Below are 17,380 nucleotides of genomic sequence, written 5' to 3' on the forward strand. Positions count from 1 at the left end.
AAAAAACGTTATTAATAGCTAAATAACTTCCCCATACTTTCACTGAATCTCTCTCACACACTGTTCCAGATGGATTTGTTTGAAGTGGTCTCTCGCTTCATTCCCCTGTCCTTCTCATTCAGCACGGCTTTAGACCCGAAATATAGCTACATTATATTACCATACACTTAGAGACCGGGTGAGTGCGCGCGGAAGTGTGTGTTATAGTTGGTGTGTTCGTGCGCGAGTGCCCTCATGTGTGTTTGTGACGTGGAAAAGAAGAGTGAGGGGCAGCTTTTCTCACTCTTCATCACTGTAGGCTGAGTGTTAATACCAGCTAGAAATTATAATTATTATCAATGTTATAATTATTATTGCTGTAAAACATGGCTGTACCCGGTAATTGAGAATAAACCTGAAATAATCTGTGCGTAATTGCTTGACGCACGAGGTAAATTTCCAAGCCTTTACATGTAGTTTACTTTACATGAAAAAGTGATACAGGAATGAAAACACTTTTCTTTTCTCTAAATATGTTTAAAACTAAGCGTGTGCCATATATTAAGTCTTAAATTATATTTGAATTAACAGAAGCCTCCTCCCCCTTGACTCCTAACCTGGCTCTCTGGGTTGTCCCTCACGCGCCTCCACCGGGCTGTCACTTTCCATCCTTGACGCTCGGGAATAATCCCACGTGGCATCTGTTTAATTAGGTTGAAGAACTCAGGTAAGCCTGCGATTCGCTCAAGTGTCCATCGCCTGTCTCCACCTCATCTTACGATCAGGTTGGATGCGTCAGTGCGGTGGCGGTTGGACGCCGGACAGCTGATTCAAATTCTCCTTCTCTCCCTGAGTGCGCATGGCGCAAAACAAAGGGATGCCCAAGTTTGCACAGCAACCTTTACCCCATTCCTTGCGCGTAATTAAACTTTGGCACAGACTTAAACAGCCGCGCAAATGTGCGCACCATGGATGAGGAACTTGTCCCTGCACAAACAGAATGGTGGGTGGAGCAGGATCTCCGCTTGGTGATCACCACACGGTAAAAAAAGAAAAAAGGCCGATTAGGTGGAACTATTTTCGTAGAAATAACACTTACATCCATGCAGCAAAAATAGAATTTACAAATATTGTAATGTGCTGAACAGTTTAAATACACGTTTTAATAAAGCTAGATTAGAGCTTGGATAAATCCGTGATATAACCTCCGAGAAAATCAAATACACAGACCTAATAAACAAATAGATAAATAAATAAAGTCTTAAAATCTGGATAAGTAAACGAAAAAAAAAATCTCATGAATTTTGTGCCCAGGGCGAGCAACTGTGAGCTCCGCTCTGAGATGAAAGTGAAAAGAAATAAAAGGCTCTATTTAATCTGCTTTAAAACCCCTCTCCACATAAGGGCTGTGCTTCAAACTCGGAGAGTGAGGGGCTGATTGGGGATAAATACATTTCTTACCATGCCTGCGAGCTATTACACCCGGCACGAACACAGCCACCTATTCAGCAACCATCGTTTCCACTGCTTACTCTAATAAGTATTAACATTATTAAATGCCATCCGGATGCTGGTAGTCTAAACTGCATTACGCATGAGGGTGCGTCTCTTTTTATAGCAGCGTAATGCCGCCCCAATTTAAAACATAAGCAGCAATACGAGAAAAAACACACAGGAGCAGGGACATTATGAGGATATTTTGTGTTTTAACACTTCATAAGTCAAACTATCACATTATCCAGAAAACGCGTCCTGGGCGCGGCTGAACTAGACTCTCCAGAAAAAAACCGCTGGTGATTTGTAACCAGCAGGATCCAAAATGAACACTGGAGACATCTCCAACAAAACGGTGACATTTTTTTCTCATAACATTAATGCGTGGTGTGACAGAAGAAGAAAAAGAGAGACCGTTTTCACGCTATCAACTGATTCTTCTCCAACGCCATTATATAAAATTACAAAACTATCTAGCAGCGGGGCGCACTGAATAATTCATCTCCTTTTATGTCTCTGCGCGCCCTTTGTCCAAACTTTTCTCTCTCTTTTAGCCGGTTTTTTGAATGTGAATGGACGGGCCCATGCTCTCCTCTTTTTTTCCTCCGCTGCCATCTTTCCAGGATTTGCTTTTGTACCTCGGACTCTTCACTTTTAGAAAGGCGTCAATAGAGGGGAGGTTTTGCTTGTGAAGTCCAAATTCAAGTTTGAAATTTTTTTTTGGAAGTGTCTTTTTTTTATTTGAGGTGGGGAAAGAAGAGGGCGTTTCTTTCTTATCTAAACTCCATTCACACATCTTTGATCACCAGACAGCTTTATAGCATTGTGCCATTTTCACTCCTCATAACCAAAGGAACCTCTAAACTAAAGGCTCAAATAAAACATGAGAATAAAATCAAGAATTTTTGGCAGTGAGTTAAAATTTTAAACTCTACTACTCGTGTTAGGAAATAATCTAGAATAAGAAAATCCTCACATTTGATAATTGAGAGTCTAATTATGTCCCCGGGTGCAATATCATAGTTACATTTAAATCCACCAAACATGCCACAGAAAATATGAAACCCACATCGCATACCAATACATTTTAAGGATATTAAAACCCTATAAATTCTATTGACAAATAGTGACAGTGAATACCTGCATCAAAGCTTTATTCCCCCTCCTCGCAGAGCATTACTAATAGAGCAAATAATAATGTGGACATTGATTTCCTCTTTAACTGACAAGTGGTGAAATGTCAGTGAACTGACATCGATTGTGAAATGGGTCAAACTGTCAGCTGTCGTTTAGGGGCTCGTTAAATGAGTGAATGGATGAGGAAGGCATTCGCCACACAAATTAATTTTCTGCAGTTTAAATACCTTCTGCCAAGGCTCTCATAAATAATTGAGCAAATGAACAACTGCTGGCTCGGAGTTAAAAGCAGGAATAAATTCTCCGTTTAGCTGCAGCTCGGATGTGGGACAATTTTCCCAAGAGGACGTTGAAGGGAGGAAGGAAAACATTTGCTTCCTGCTTACAAGGCTGCAATTTACTTTAAATGATGATAATAATAATAATGACAATACAATAATAATAATATCTGTGTGGTGTGAATGATAATTTGTTATTCCAGACATGTACAAAAAGGGCCATATACTATCTGCTGTTAACTTACATTTATCACCGAGGATGCCATCGATGCTATGCTTTGTTTTCTTTTCTCCATCTTCATCCTTCTTATCACAGTCATCCTCGTCATCTTTTTTGCCAAATCGGGCCCTCAATACGCGGCTGATGGAGCTCACTAATGGCAAATAAAAAAGTAAATGGGTGATTAGCCCTTAAAACCCATAGAAGAACCATAATAATCCTATCATACATTTATTTTAGAAGGACAAAATATAAATAATATAAATATAAAGCACAGGTAAAGTTTTTCAGTTGAGAAAAATGTTGAAAATGAAATTGTAAAAGAAAAAAAGGAGCAATGTCATACTGTAAATACAATAATCAGCTATAGATTCACTAGTGCAGAAGCAAAAGGATGACTTTTTTTTTTTATTATTTCTGGGTCGACCAGCTGAGGGTGAGCTCTCCTGGCACTCTCCAACATTTTATTATCAGTAACTTAAAGGGGCTTAAAACATGTTGGTGCTGGTCATTCTGCTGGTGATGCTGCAGTGTTCGCTGGTAATAAGGGAGAAAAAAGTGCAGCTTACCAGATGAGGCCTCACCTGAAGGAACAGTGCTTCTGTCGCACACCCCGTCCTTCAGCAGCTTATCCCGGATCTCCCAGCTGAACATACCCGGGTTCTCTCGCTTGTACTCCTCGATGCGCTTCTCCACGTCGGGAGTTGCCACCTGCTTTAGGTGTGAAATGGCGAGTGAACGTGAAGAGAGAGAGAGAGGGAGAGAAATTTACAGAGACTTTTAATTGAAAGGAACATGAAAAATATGCAAGTGCATTGTACAAGACATACAGATCTATAAATAATGTATAATTTTTAAATATCAGTATTATTATCACTATCATTCCAATAGGCCCATTGACATGTCTTAGCAGAAATATGAACAAAATATTAGACACCAGTGAAAAACCATATGCCCCCATGTATTATAATATATCAACAAATGTGCTCTAATAGAAAAAGGTAAAATACGTCTAATGTTTAGAATTAAATGCTCTTATTATACAATAATAAATAATAATTTATACATCTGATTACCAAAAACACCCTGTGAAAAAAAATTTGATAAAAAATAACTTTTCAGTGTTTTAAATTTTAAAACTTCAGGGTTGTTTTTGAATAAATATTTTTCATTCAGTTTTTTTTGTTTTAATAAATGATGTATAATATTAGATATTTATACAAACATAAAAAAAAATCAGCAATTAAGTTATATGAAGAGGAAAAGAGTGGAGCTTGTATGTGTAACTTAAATTTTAGCTGAAAAAATAATAACTAATATTATTGATATTAATATTATTACATTTCAGGTGCAAATACAGAGTATTTTTTATATCTTGATCTTCCCATCACACCGTTCTGTTAACACTACATCCGATCAGGGCTCCTCAGGTGTGATGCCCCCTCTGACCCACCCATCCTCGCCCCTCTCTGACCCACAGAGCCCGATCACCACGGGCCGCCACTCACCCTGGGCTTGCTGCCTCCTATGGCCCCGGGACGGATGGAGCCGGTCTCCTGGTACCGGCAGAGGATCTTGGAGACGCAGCCGTGAGACACCCGCAGCTGTCGCGAGATTACGCACGGTCGGATGCCGTGGTGGGCCATCTCCACTATCTTGTGTCGGATGTGATTTGGCAGCGGCCTCCCGTTGATGAACACTCCGCCAAGCTGGTTCACCCGACCCTGGCCCAGAGGGGTGGACACTGCGCCACAACAAACAACAACATCAGCCTCAGAAACAAACAACAACAACAACAACAACCACCACACAAGGGGCAGGGTGTTCTGAGTGGATGCACTTTTAGTTTGTGAGGTGTGGTGGAGTAGCAGCGTTGTTTTTGCCATGTGGCTGACTTTGACCAGGACGCAGGTTACGCACATTATCATTTCATACATTTTCAAGAGCCAGATTCATCCAGCCTCAGTGACAGGATGTGTCCGAGGCCACTCCAGGCTGCAGCTCCACATTCAAGAGACACTGAGCAGGGTGACACTTCCCACCTTGATTATTCCTAGTCATGCTGTACAAATATTGATGTGATCCTTTGAGCCGTCTCTTTGCCGTGTGTGTTATTGCCATTTCCAGCAGCAGGACACTTGAACAAATCCCCGCAGCTCGAGTCACTTGCGAGCTACGTGGTTTTTGTCCATTTCACTCCAGAGCACTTGAGCACGCAGCGGGCGTAATGGGAAAACTGCTCCCGTAAATGCATGCAAATACAAAAGTGATCTTTTTTCCGCCCATATGTTCAGACGGCTGGAGTGTGGCGGGCTTGGAAGTTTTCAGAAATTACCAATTAAATTGCTTGTGTGTGCTTGTGGGAGTGTGTGCGTGCATGTATTTGTGTGTGTAACAATCGAGGATGGACTTGTAAAAGTGCTCCTTGAAATAAGGAACCAAAACATTGATTATTATCTAGTTTAATTTCTCATAAAGGCAAATTATTGGTAAATGGGCATGATTTTAATACAGAGGATAATTTCGAAAATAAAATAATTTCCAGGCCTTGCATATCTAAAAGCTATTCTTTTATAATTTAAATTACATGATTTAAAAAACCCATAAAAACAGCTACATTAAAATGTAAAATAAAATATATTAATAGGAATATTATTTTGTATAAAAAAGCAGGAGTTATTGGGAGTGTGTGCAGCTTCAAACTAAAATATGCTACAATTAAATACAGACATGGAAAACACCATAAAGCTCAAACAAAATATATTGTTAATAAATAAAGAATTTAAAAGCTGTGAGCTGATCTGCAGCCACAGGAAAGGTCAGTTTTTATTCTGGTTGTAAACTTTAATCATCATTAAATCGAGGTTGCATTTGTTCACCCAGTGTTTTATTTCTTAGCAATAAACACTTTGACCAACACACAAAAACAAACTGACAGAGTCACAAGCTGCGTGTCATGTTTTTCTTACCTTCCAGGGGAAAGCCGGTTCTTGGGTAATTCTGTCCTGGTGCAGGGCGCATCATCCGAGGCACTGTTCCTGGCAAAGTAGCCATCCCACAGTTACTCACACAGAACACGGACTCTGTTCGAAACCTGCGATACGCTCACAAAGTCCAAGTCAAAAAGAATAAAAAACTGAATATCTTTAAAAATGCTTCAAAAAAGATGCTCTCTCTCTCTTTCTCTCTCTCTCTTTCTCTCTCTTTCTTTCTTTCTCTAAGCGCTGTCAAATCCCAAATCCCAGGCGGAGAAACTGGACGAGCCCTTCTTCCACCGGGGGAAGAATGAAATTGATGCTCTCCTCTGCTGCGATGAATGTACGAAATAAAATAAAAAGTCAGTAACAAATGGAATAAAAACACCCTTAAGTCTGCAGACCGGAGGAGACGCACCAAAAGTTATGGATGGGAATTTGGGGGAGAAAACGGCAATGTTATTATTTTCCCTTGCTGTAGTTTGGGTTGAGTATAATGTCTGCTGGCTGGTTGGAAGTAGTTTAAGTGGCCAACTTTCGTGCATGTCGTAGGAGGAGACAGCCGCGCGCTCCCATTGGCTCACTGGCCTCTCCTGGGTTTATCCAGTAGCCGGCGGACCAATCAGAGGCGCGCATTCCACTTTTAATTCACTGCTGCCTCCCTCATAAGAAAAAGACCCCAACACACCAAACCCAGTTCAAAATGTTATTAAATCTAAATGTTATTCTAAATCCCGTCTTTAAAAAAAAAAGTGTGTGTCTGCCTCCTTGATATTCAGCCGCTCAAACCTGTGGAATATTAATGCGTTTATAAAAAGATGATATTCGATCTTTCTTTTCTTTCTTTCTTTGATAATCACAGTAAATGTAAAAATCAAAACAAATGAAAAACACATAATGCAACAGTAGCAAATCCATAAGTTAAAAAAAGCATTGAAAGTTGTTAAAAAATAGTTTGCTTGTATATAATAACACTTTTCAAAAATACATTTTGGAAAAAATATCAGAATTTATATTCGAAATTGTCACATTTTCGATAAAATATATTGAATCGTCGGCACCCATCGCCTGGTGTGAACCCCCCCCCAAAAAAGACCTCGCACCTGAACCAGCTGAGGTGAGGACCGCGACGTGCGGGCGGATGGACCGGGCTCCGTGTACACGCGGCTGCGCGCCTGCTTAATGGCGGAGGTTTGGTCCAGCAGATGCTTTAGGCTTGTTAACCTTTCAATTAAGTAAATGTGCGCAGCGTGGACATCTGAATCGCTCCTATAGCTTTTCCTTTGTGGTAATTACACCATCGGATCGACCCGCCATTTGATGACAACAGGAGTACACACGAGAGTAATTGCTTAAAGGTAATTGTTCATAAAAAAAAAAGAAAAAAGAAAGAGAAATGATGCGCTACTATTAAAGTGGGATAAAAAGCGCACATGTGGCAGAGAAAGGAGAGGTGCGTGTGTCAACTCGGTGGGCCCACCGTGCATATAAAATCGTGACAATTGCCGTGGAAAACACTCCTGGTGGAAGGCAATTTCACAAATAATTTTAGCAACAATTAGGGAGTGTGGAGGGGTGAAATGGCGATTTCACATGCAGATGCGCCGGTGGGAAGGATCTGGTACCCTGCCGAATAGCTCTGACCCTCACTCTCCCGCTTTGGTTTGCTTCACATGGGACAGGGGCGCACAAAGAGGCCGCCTCACCCTCCCGGGAAGGCGCAAAGAGCACTGGATTAAGTCAAGCATCAATCATGTGAAATCCAAACAATAGCCAATTTCTCTTTATGGGGAAGCATGTTCCTCTAAATACTCCACCTCCCCTGCTTCTCTCTTCCTCTCCCTTGCTGCAACAGGTATGTTCTTTCTCTCTTTTCGTTTCTTTTCTTTTTTTTAAAAAGAAGAATCACACGGACACGCACATCAAGCTAATAATCCCGTATCCCTGCAAATATCATTGGTTCACCACCACCAGGTCTGGCCTCTGTTATTCTAATCATTATTAGCCTGGTATTCATTGGTTATGCAGCTGCTGATAAAACAACAGGAGTTTAGAGTGGGCTGTGAAATGTGCATCATTTACATTATTGTGAATTTAAGTGTGAGGTGTGTAATATTTTTTCAAACATAAAGGCAGATGTGTTTCTCATCTGGAGGTCACTGCCACAGTTTATCCTATAGATTCTGATTAGTTTTTTGTCTATTTTGAAGATCTTTCTTCAGCTTTAATGTTGTTATCCCCCAACAAGTTTTATATGATTCCAAAATGTCTAATTTAGGATTCCCTTTCAGACAAACATGCAGGAGGAGGACGACGACCTTACAACGTATAAGAGACTTTAGAGTGGAATGAAAACAGAGCTCATCTAATGCAGCAGTTATTACCTCTTGAAAATCACTATATTGTAATTGTGTTTGTGTTTCTTTTTATGAAAGAAATTCATAGTTTTTCTGCTGATTCATTAAGTAAAATTAAACCTTTAGCAAAAAAAGAAAAAACTCAGCACATATCACAAAACAGTTTATTACAACCTCCTTATTAAGACATGTATAGTTCATAAGAAGGTTTATTTAGTAAAATTAGACCTTTGGTAACAAACACTTTGGGTTTAACACAGAAACTGTTTATTACAATGTCCCTTTTAAGAGTTTTCAGTTTATCAGCTGATTTATGAAGTAAAATTAAACCTTGAATGACAAAAACACAGTGTATCACGTAAACGTTTTATAACAGCCTCATTATTAACAGTTTTCACAGTTTATCCACCAGATTATAAAGTAAAATGATAGCTTTAGCCAATAAAAGAAAGAGTGTACCACAAAAACTGTTTATCATAGGCTCCTTATTAAGAGTTTTCATAGTTTATTAGCAGGTTAATAAAGTAAAACTAGACCCTCAGTAACACAAAGTAAGAGTGTATCACAAAAACAGCTGATTTTTAATCTTACAAATGCTCGTTTGTGGTTTTGCTGTGTTTTCTGCTGGGATAAGTTCCCATTTAGGCATTGGCACCATGTCCACTAGTGGGCGACGGCTGCTTCATCTTTTTTCTGTCAGTTGATTTATGTCCTAAAGGACAGAAAAGCTCAACTTGGCTCCTTTTGGAGTTTTTCTGCAGCTCCAAACAACAGACCCGTAAAGGTAGAGCTGTGTATGCATCATATTTCCTTACTGTCTGACCACGAATAGCATCTGAATCTCACTCGTCCTCGTCACACCCTAAACCACATTTATTGTGGTTGATTCTGCAGGGTTCAGCTCAGCGTCTGGTTCATGTATATAACTCTGTCACTTAAGTTTCCTCTCAGCTGCAGCAGACAGAAAAAAAACTCTTCCTCTCTCTCACGATACAGTCTGCAATCTTATCTTGATCAGGGTCTCTCTTCAAACACTTTCCCTCATAGCCTCTCATTATTTGTGTTCTGGTAATTACCAAAGTTTCTTTCTTGCTTGTAGGTGAACCCTCTCCCCCTCCTCTCTCTTCTTTACGTGTATTTTCGCTATACAGAAGCACAAAAGAGAAAACACCTTGGTTTAGAGGCATCGCCAATTTTGTCTTTATCTTTTTCCGAGCTGAACAAAGACGATAAGTGCATATAAACATTATTTTTATTTGAATTTGAACACTTCTCTTATCTTCCAGAAGGTGAGGGTGAAGCGTTAGATCCAAACAAACAATACATTCTGTCTTTTAGATTATGTATTTTTTATATTTCACATTGCTCTGAATGAAGTCTGTCAGAGCTGATAAACCTCTGTGCTGCACTGTTTCCCCGCGATGAATAAACTGCATGAAATTAAAAGGGAACAACCTTGAGGAGCTAGGTTTAAACTCAGACATTAAATATGTAAAACACACAAGTAAAACTAAACTGCTGTATTAGACAATTCAGAATATAAACATTCCCAAAACGCGAAAAACATTCAGACAAACATCCAGTCTCCTGCAGTTTTCCAATCCCTACTAACCTGCGCTGTAAAAATCAAAACTATATTAGTATCCTGAAGCTTTTCTTTTACATTTAATATGCCTATTAATGCTGAAGGAAAGCAGATATATTTTTCAAAATAATCTTTATTTTCGTTCTGCTTCTCCTGTGATGACTGGCCTCAATTCTTCTCAAGTTGAAGCAACTGCCTAAGTCTATACATGCAATAAAAGAGTGGTTACTATGTTACCTCTGAACGCTAATGTCCAAGTTGTTTTCCAGAAGAAAAACAAATGTCCGAGTGAGCCCATGTGAGAATACAGCGAGAAAATGTCCGGATAATTCACAGCGAGCGAGTGATGACGTTTCTAACACGTGATGGACGTGAAGCTGAAAGAATACAAACAACTCAGGATGAAAATCAGGAGCCATAAACGTAGAAGACGCCGATGACAATGTCAACTTGGAAAGACAACGATAAGGCGACACTGAAATTCTCAAAAGAGCTGCAGCGACTCGGTTTGTTGATTTCCCGCCGAAATCCGAGTGCTCTTCCCATGCACTCGCCTCAATGTTATGAAAATGTCCCTGTTGTTGTGAACGAGTCATTCACGCACAATTTCCTGCTGCGTCCTACATGAAAGACAAACTCTGAACGACCGACCACATTTTTCACATCTTGATTCTGTGGCCACCAAAACCACCAAAAATATTAGGAGGAGGAAGTTGCTCAGTGGATGAAAACCAATCATTTATAAAAAAAAAGAAATACTAAATCATCAGATCACGTCCACTGCCAGGCTCAAGGCTTGTGAGACAGTTTCTGTGATGCCGCAACAAACTGCTTCAACGGTGACAAAGTGCACGTCCGCCACTGCCTTGTTAACTTGTTGAGACATTCTCACATCTGCTCGGCATTATCCAAATGTGTAATCACTTCCTCATGGGAATTATTTTATCACGATAGAGAGAGAGTCTTAGGAGGAGACTGGCTTATTTTGTGTTGTACCTTTAATTAAAGAAAGCTGATTTGAGTTACTCATCTCATTATGTGTGGCACAGGGAGAAGCTCTGAACAGGCATGTCGGGTCTGACAAGGTGATGTTTGGTTAATGGGGAGAGCAAAGGCCCAGGAATTCCTCACAGTCATTTGGAACAAGTTAGCCTAGGTGTGAACCTTGCCTGAACTCACACTGCTCCCTCTCCTCCGAGGTGGCTCAATACACTACATATATAGGAAACACAGAAGTATGACGAGATAAAGTCGGACAAAGGCAAGGCTGGTAAGGTTTGGAAAAATTCAATGAATTCTCAAAAGGACAAGTCAATTTACATAACCATAAAGAGTCTAGAGTGTGTAAAACCATTTCGGCTTCCAGGGTTGGAGACTCTTTCCAGAGGGCTTGTGTGTGAGAATGCAAATGTCTGAGTAAATTAATCCAGAAATATTCAGAGTGAGCCCATGTGAGAAAACTGCAGGAGAAGGTCCCGAAAATTAACTGTGAGCAAAAAAACAGACACAAAACCAAAGATTACCAATCTCTCAGAATGAATAAGAGGTGCTGTGAACGCCGGAGACCCCAACAAAGTGACCACTTGGAAAGACAACGAAATTGGCAGCAGGAGGCAACGCTGGTGTCGATGAAACACTGGATTTCTACGTGTGAGTTATGTCCTGACTCCTGCATACCCAGGCGCCACCCCTTGCATTATGTTCCAGAAATGTTTCTGTGTCTGACATGAAAAATCTCCTGCTGCGTTCATCATATGTGAAAGGCAAACTACAGAAAATGTGCGGATCCCATTTTACTCCCATTTTTGTATGTGCAAACAGCTTCAGAGGAGCAACGGTCCTGAAACCATATGTACGGGGTTTGAGAGTTGAAAAAAACCTGGAACCAAAATCATTTTCTTGTTTCATCACAAGATTTCCGACAACAACGTTACTCTGTCCTGCATCATCTCTTTACAGACTCAATGTGTGGCAGAGGAGCGGGGAAAGCAACATATGTTATGTTGACAACTGAGTCTGGTGTGTTGAGTTATGAGTCATGGTGACATCTATAACTCAGCCAGTGATCAAACACAGCCACAGGCTACAGAGAGAGAGAGAGAGAGAGAGAGAGAGAGAGAGAGAGAGAGAGAGAGAGAGGGGAGCAGCGTTGTGGATTTTTCCAAAGAGATCAGAGATCAGTGTGAGGTCAAACTTGGACAAGCACACATGAAAAACAAAATATGGTAAAACTGTGGGGTGTTAAATGAGGAGGCAAGTCGAGCGGCTTGGAGCAGGGAGATGTTGCCTCCTTGTTGCACCACCATCAGCAGGACCGATCGGTTCTGCAAAGATTGTTGGGAGGGTGCAGGTGACATCACACAAACAGGCAGACTCAGCTGCATGGGTGCAGGTGGGTGCAGGGGCAGGCGGGTGGGGGTTGATCTGTGGCAGAGCGGGTGACATCCTGTCACTGCTCATTATAGTGTGAATTCCGTGTAACACCTTCACTTGGCACGAGCAGCACAAAACTAGTGATGTGACACTGGAGAGAGAGGTCTGGGGAGGAAGGGAGGGAGAGAGCGCAAATCCAGTTTGATCCCTGAGGAACAGGTGGAAGATAATGGAGACGGAGGACAATGTGCTGCACAAACACGGACAATCTGAGGTCTGAAAATGAGAGCGATCTCACGCTTCGCAGCCGGGAAGCAACAGGGAACAAACAAGTAGAAAATACAAGGCACATGACAAAGCATTGCTGATGGCTGTTGTCCTCCTCAGCGTCTCGGGATGTTCAACAGTGCTCCTTTATCCCCCGTTAAACAACACAATAAGAAACCTGTTGTCCGTGTATCCCGAGGCTCTTATCACCGCACAGCAGAGCTCACCTGTCCTCCTCTGTTTAACGCAAAAGGGAAACCAATAAAGCACCTCTCTCTGTGTTACTGTCACATGAGATCACACTTCCACTCCGAGCGCATTTTGTTAAACGTTTGTTTTTGTTGGGACGGCGCTGGAGAGTTTAACGCGATTCCCGCTACTCTGACTTGTGCGTAAACAAGGTACCATGTCGTAGCCAGCCGCTGATCTTGTGTCTTTGATGATTCGCCGCAGACTGGCACGACCGCATTGAGAAATAGCAACATTTTAAATGGTGTATAACCTGTCATGGCCGCCTACGATGTCCCCAAGATAAGGTTGCTCTTGGTTTAGTGTCAGTTTCCTAAAAAAAATAATAAAATAAAATGGGGGCATCACAACAGTTAAATACGGAGACATTTTGAAGTTGCTACTGGGTGTTCAATAAACAGATTCCACCAACACCCAAATGTGAAAGATCACAGATGAGCAAATTTCCCTGAAGCGTGCACAAAAGCTTCTGAGACTAAATCAGTGAACCAGCAAATTAAGAAGAAAATCAAAGGTTAAACTAAAATAACCAGAAGCTTTTTTCTATTGATCAGAATTCTGTTTAGTGGGGAAACTGGTAAAACTTTATTTATGCTTTAACATTTGTCAAATTTAAACTTCTTTGTACTTGAAAATGGGAATAATAAAGCACGGCTGCCTTAGTATCACCTCATCTGCAGTCAGAGGACGAAACATGCAGATTATTTACAACACATTTGAAACTCCTTCTGTTGGCTGTAAGGACAACACTGGACACTGTGAGGGCACTGAACCCTTCAGCGGGTTTGGCTGTAAAGGAATTCTGTGGGGTTGCTGCTATCATTTCATTACAGTGGCCAGTGTTGCAATCCATTTTACGCAACCAAGAATGCTCTGTGTGTGTGTTGTACTGTGTGTGAGTGTGAGTGTGTGTGGCATGTGATAGAACCAAAATGCCTGGGTATCACGCTCTGATGTGCATGCCAAATCCACTTGTCCTCTCACACAACCTACGAGTGTGGTTCCGCCGCTTCGGCTCCGCCAGCAGAGGTCTGTGGAGAGCAGCGGCACAGGAAGCAGGTCACGACCCCTTATAGCACAAATCACACTGTGATGTGCTGACTGAGTTTGACCAATTCTATATTAATCTCTGCCAGCTACACTCACTATGTCTGCTTCCACCGACCTTTATTGTATTTATATATCATTTTGGTAAGTTATTTTATCATCTGATATGTGTTTGATGTCAAATTCAGCCGTCTCTGTTCAATATTTAATATTTAAATTATTATTGCACTTACTATCTTTCTTTGTTCAGGAAGAAAAATGTTAAAGAATGGAAAGAGAAATGTTGTATTCTGATTATTCTGGGTGTGTGAAATTCTTTTTGCGTCTTTGCGTGAGTTGGAAAGTGGAAGAAGTATTCAGCTCTCTACAAGTATAAGTATTGCATTAAAAAGGAAACTGATGTAACATAAGTTATATCAGCAAAATGTACTTCAATTAAAAGTTTGTGTAGTGCATTATGTAGTGCAACCCTCCTTGTAAGGCTTTTATTATTACATATATTATATTATAATATTATATTAATGGATGATTATCAATGATACATGAACATATAAGTTGGTTGGGACAGAGTATTTATTTACTGTTGGATATAACAATTGTTCACATCTTATTTTTTGTATAAAGAGTCTAATTCATACAGTAAATGTACTTGTATAACTGGACCATGGCATTTCCCAAGTTGCACAAATAAGTTTTCTCTATTTCTGTCTTTGATTCAGATGTTGTTTTCTTCAACAGAATTCCGAATAAAATGTGATTTTCCATCTTACATAATCCTGAATATCATGATTTCACTGATGTCTGCAATATCTCCAATCATCTAGGTCTTCAAAAGGTAACCTTCAGAAATGACGAACCCATTGAAGTGTGTTTAAGACCCAAATAATACACCATACAGGGTGACCTAAGAGCTGAATGGTTAGAGCAGCGAGTCCCCAGTTCAACTCCCATCGAACAAACTACTGCATCTCATCACTCTCTCTCCTTCGTGTCACTCTTCACTCTTTTCAGATGTATGAAGAAGGAGTCACATAAACAATTTGTAATCAATAAATGTGGTAAAATGTGATATTTAAATAACAATATAAATGAAACTCAAAACTGAATGTTGGGACTTAAGCTCAATGACAACTGAGATAGTTGTGTATCAGCCACAACCTTTACTACTTTGTTGCCAGAGGCAAGCGACCACATGTCTTTCAATTCCTAAGAAGACAGAACATTTCTGCTTTAATCAGTGGCTGCAAAAGTAGACAAATCTTAGAAAAAAAAGTAAGAGAAAAAGAAGAAGTCTCTTTGTTAATGAAGATAAAAGTAATGCCTCCATTTTGCATGCTATCACAATTAGTCTCACCACAACCATCTGCAAGATCTTTCCGGAGAAGGGAGATCACTTGACCCCCCATCTGTGACCGAGCCCTGTCTTTCCATTAGGTGCTCTCCGCAACCATAACGTCTATCTCCGCTCGGGCTGGACACAGATGCTTAAAAAAGCAGTGGGCATCACAAAGACCTCACAGACTAGAAGTCACACGGTGCCTGTGACTGAAAAGGTCCATTATCCCGACTAACCGAACTGAAGAATATTATGCATATACTCTTTCTTTCAACAACAAAACAAACAGTTGAAACAACAACTGCCGTGCGGATGAAGTATGTACGAATGTAAAAAAAGAAACATTCTTAATGCAAATTCACATGCGAGCACAATTCACAATCCAACTGCACGTCAATACAGCTGCATAAATTAAGGTGGGTTTATATGAACACCTGCAATAAAGCATTAAATACAGATATCAGTGCATTATCTAATGAGCAATGCTCAGAGGAACTAAAGCATTTAGTTTCTTTTATGACTTGAGAAATTCTCACATCCCTTAATATAAATTAAACCGTTAAAAAACATTAACATTTTAATTCAAACACTCCTATGTTGTGTTTAATTAAAATATATAAACATGAATATTTTAAACAGCATTATAGTGTAGTTGTAAACAGGTCTGTCTTGATATAGTTGTCAAGAGCATTAATCCCTGATGAATATGTATGTAAAGAAATCATACATGATTATATATAACATTATCATATATCACAGCTACCACAACGTTAGACCGAGGTTGAAGTAATGAAACGATCCATGAGAAAGAGGTTGCTTGTCATTCAGTCTGAACGGGCACTTTGACTGGTTGTTTTCCCGATAATTGACCTTAGAAAATATATTATTTGGTGCAGAAATGGTGGTTAGAAGTAATTAGCATTAAATACTTTAAGCTGTTGAAGAGATTGGGGTGATACAGCGATTCAGTGGTTAACACGAAGATCCAGGATTGATCTCTGGTGATTTTCTGTGTGGTATTCTAATGTTTCCCTGACTAAAAACATGAAAAATTACATTTTTGTGTGTCTTTCACCTCTTGATCAGGACAGAGAATCTTTCTTGTTGTGATTTATTACATTATCTGGATGATTCTGTGCTTCATTCTGAGTGTAGTGCATGTTTTCACGCCTTCCCAGTGTTTCTTGTGGGTTTCTAATGTGCACTCAAATGGCTTCATCCCACATTTCAAGGGCCATCGACAGACCTGAAGATCCAACATTGTTCAAATTGTATTAATAAATGTAAATGGTAGATGGTCTGTATTTATACAGAGCTTTTATATTCTTGATGAACACTGAGAGTGCTTTACAATACAGTGCATCTATGTGCAGCACTTTCTCTATGAGAAGGGACAATTTTGTGGTTCAGTATCTTGCCCAAGGACACTTCGGCAAGCGGAATGGGGAAGACTGGGATCGTATATAGTAATTTTGTGTTCCTCTCCAAAATGCCTTGTTACCTTACATGTACGAGCTTCAACTGGCTCCATTTTGAAAATAAGCAGGTGGGAAAAGGAGAACAGATGCTTTTTACTGCTGCAAAGGAGGTTATGTTTTCACCCTTGTCTGTTTGTTGGTTAGTTAGTTTGTTTGTGAGCAAGATAACACAAAAACAACTGAATGGATTTCCACGGAACTTGGTGGTAGGATGCAGTATGGGTCAGGGAAGAAACCATTCAATTTCCGTGCAGATTTGGATCAGGGGGAGGATCTGGGATTTATTTGACCTTTCTTTAACGTTTTTCCACATTTTCACTGTTTTACAACGGAGTAATTAATGGATTTTGAAGGGAACTGTTGGGTCTTGGCAGAAGTATGAGTTCTAGTGAGAGCCATTGTAGTTTGAATATCAAATTTACATATTACATTTTCAAATTTCAAATTTAACAATAAACCCAAAGAAATACAGGGTTTAAAAATGATTACATGTTTATAATAGTTTCACCACCAATACAGATCATCTCTCAGTCTTGAAGAACCTACGATAGGCCCTCATGTAAATATCTCTCTCGATTGTACGCGATCTATATAATCGATGATAC

At 40.1% G+C, this 17,380-nt stretch overlaps 1 protein-coding gene across 6 annotated transcripts in view; it reads right to left on the reverse strand.

Annotated features, from left to right (window-relative positions):
• pax7a (paired box 7a) overlaps positions 1-6,586 on the reverse strand; it is a 47,200-nt gene extending 40,614 nt beyond the window's left edge. For 2 of the 6 annotated variants that reach the window (XM_034585686.1, XM_034585687.1), the window contains exons 1-4: positions 6,078-6,586; positions 4,617-4,852; positions 3,693-3,822; positions 3,134-3,262 (exon numbers count right to left, since the gene is read on the reverse strand). In XM_034585686.1, the coding sequence (XP_034441577.1) occupies positions 3,134-3,262; positions 3,693-3,822; positions 4,617-4,852; positions 6,078-6,162 (580 nt within the window). In that variant the 5' untranslated portion in view covers positions 6,163-6,586. Of the gene's footprint in view, positions 1-3,133; positions 3,263-3,677; positions 3,823-4,616; positions 4,853-6,077 lie in introns of all 6 variants that reach the window. The other 4 variants (XM_034585685.1, XM_034585684.1, XM_034585689.1 and 1 more) reach the window with 3 other exon arrangements.
• Between the last annotated feature and the right edge of the window lie 10,794 nt (positions 6,587-17,380).

This window comes from Hippoglossus hippoglossus, chromosome 5, assembly GCF_009819705.1.
Source record: "Hippoglossus hippoglossus isolate fHipHip1 chromosome 5, fHipHip1.pri, whole genome shotgun sequence".
In the NCBI taxonomy this organism is placed as follows: Eukaryota; Metazoa; Chordata; class Actinopteri; order Pleuronectiformes; family Pleuronectidae; genus Hippoglossus; species Hippoglossus hippoglossus.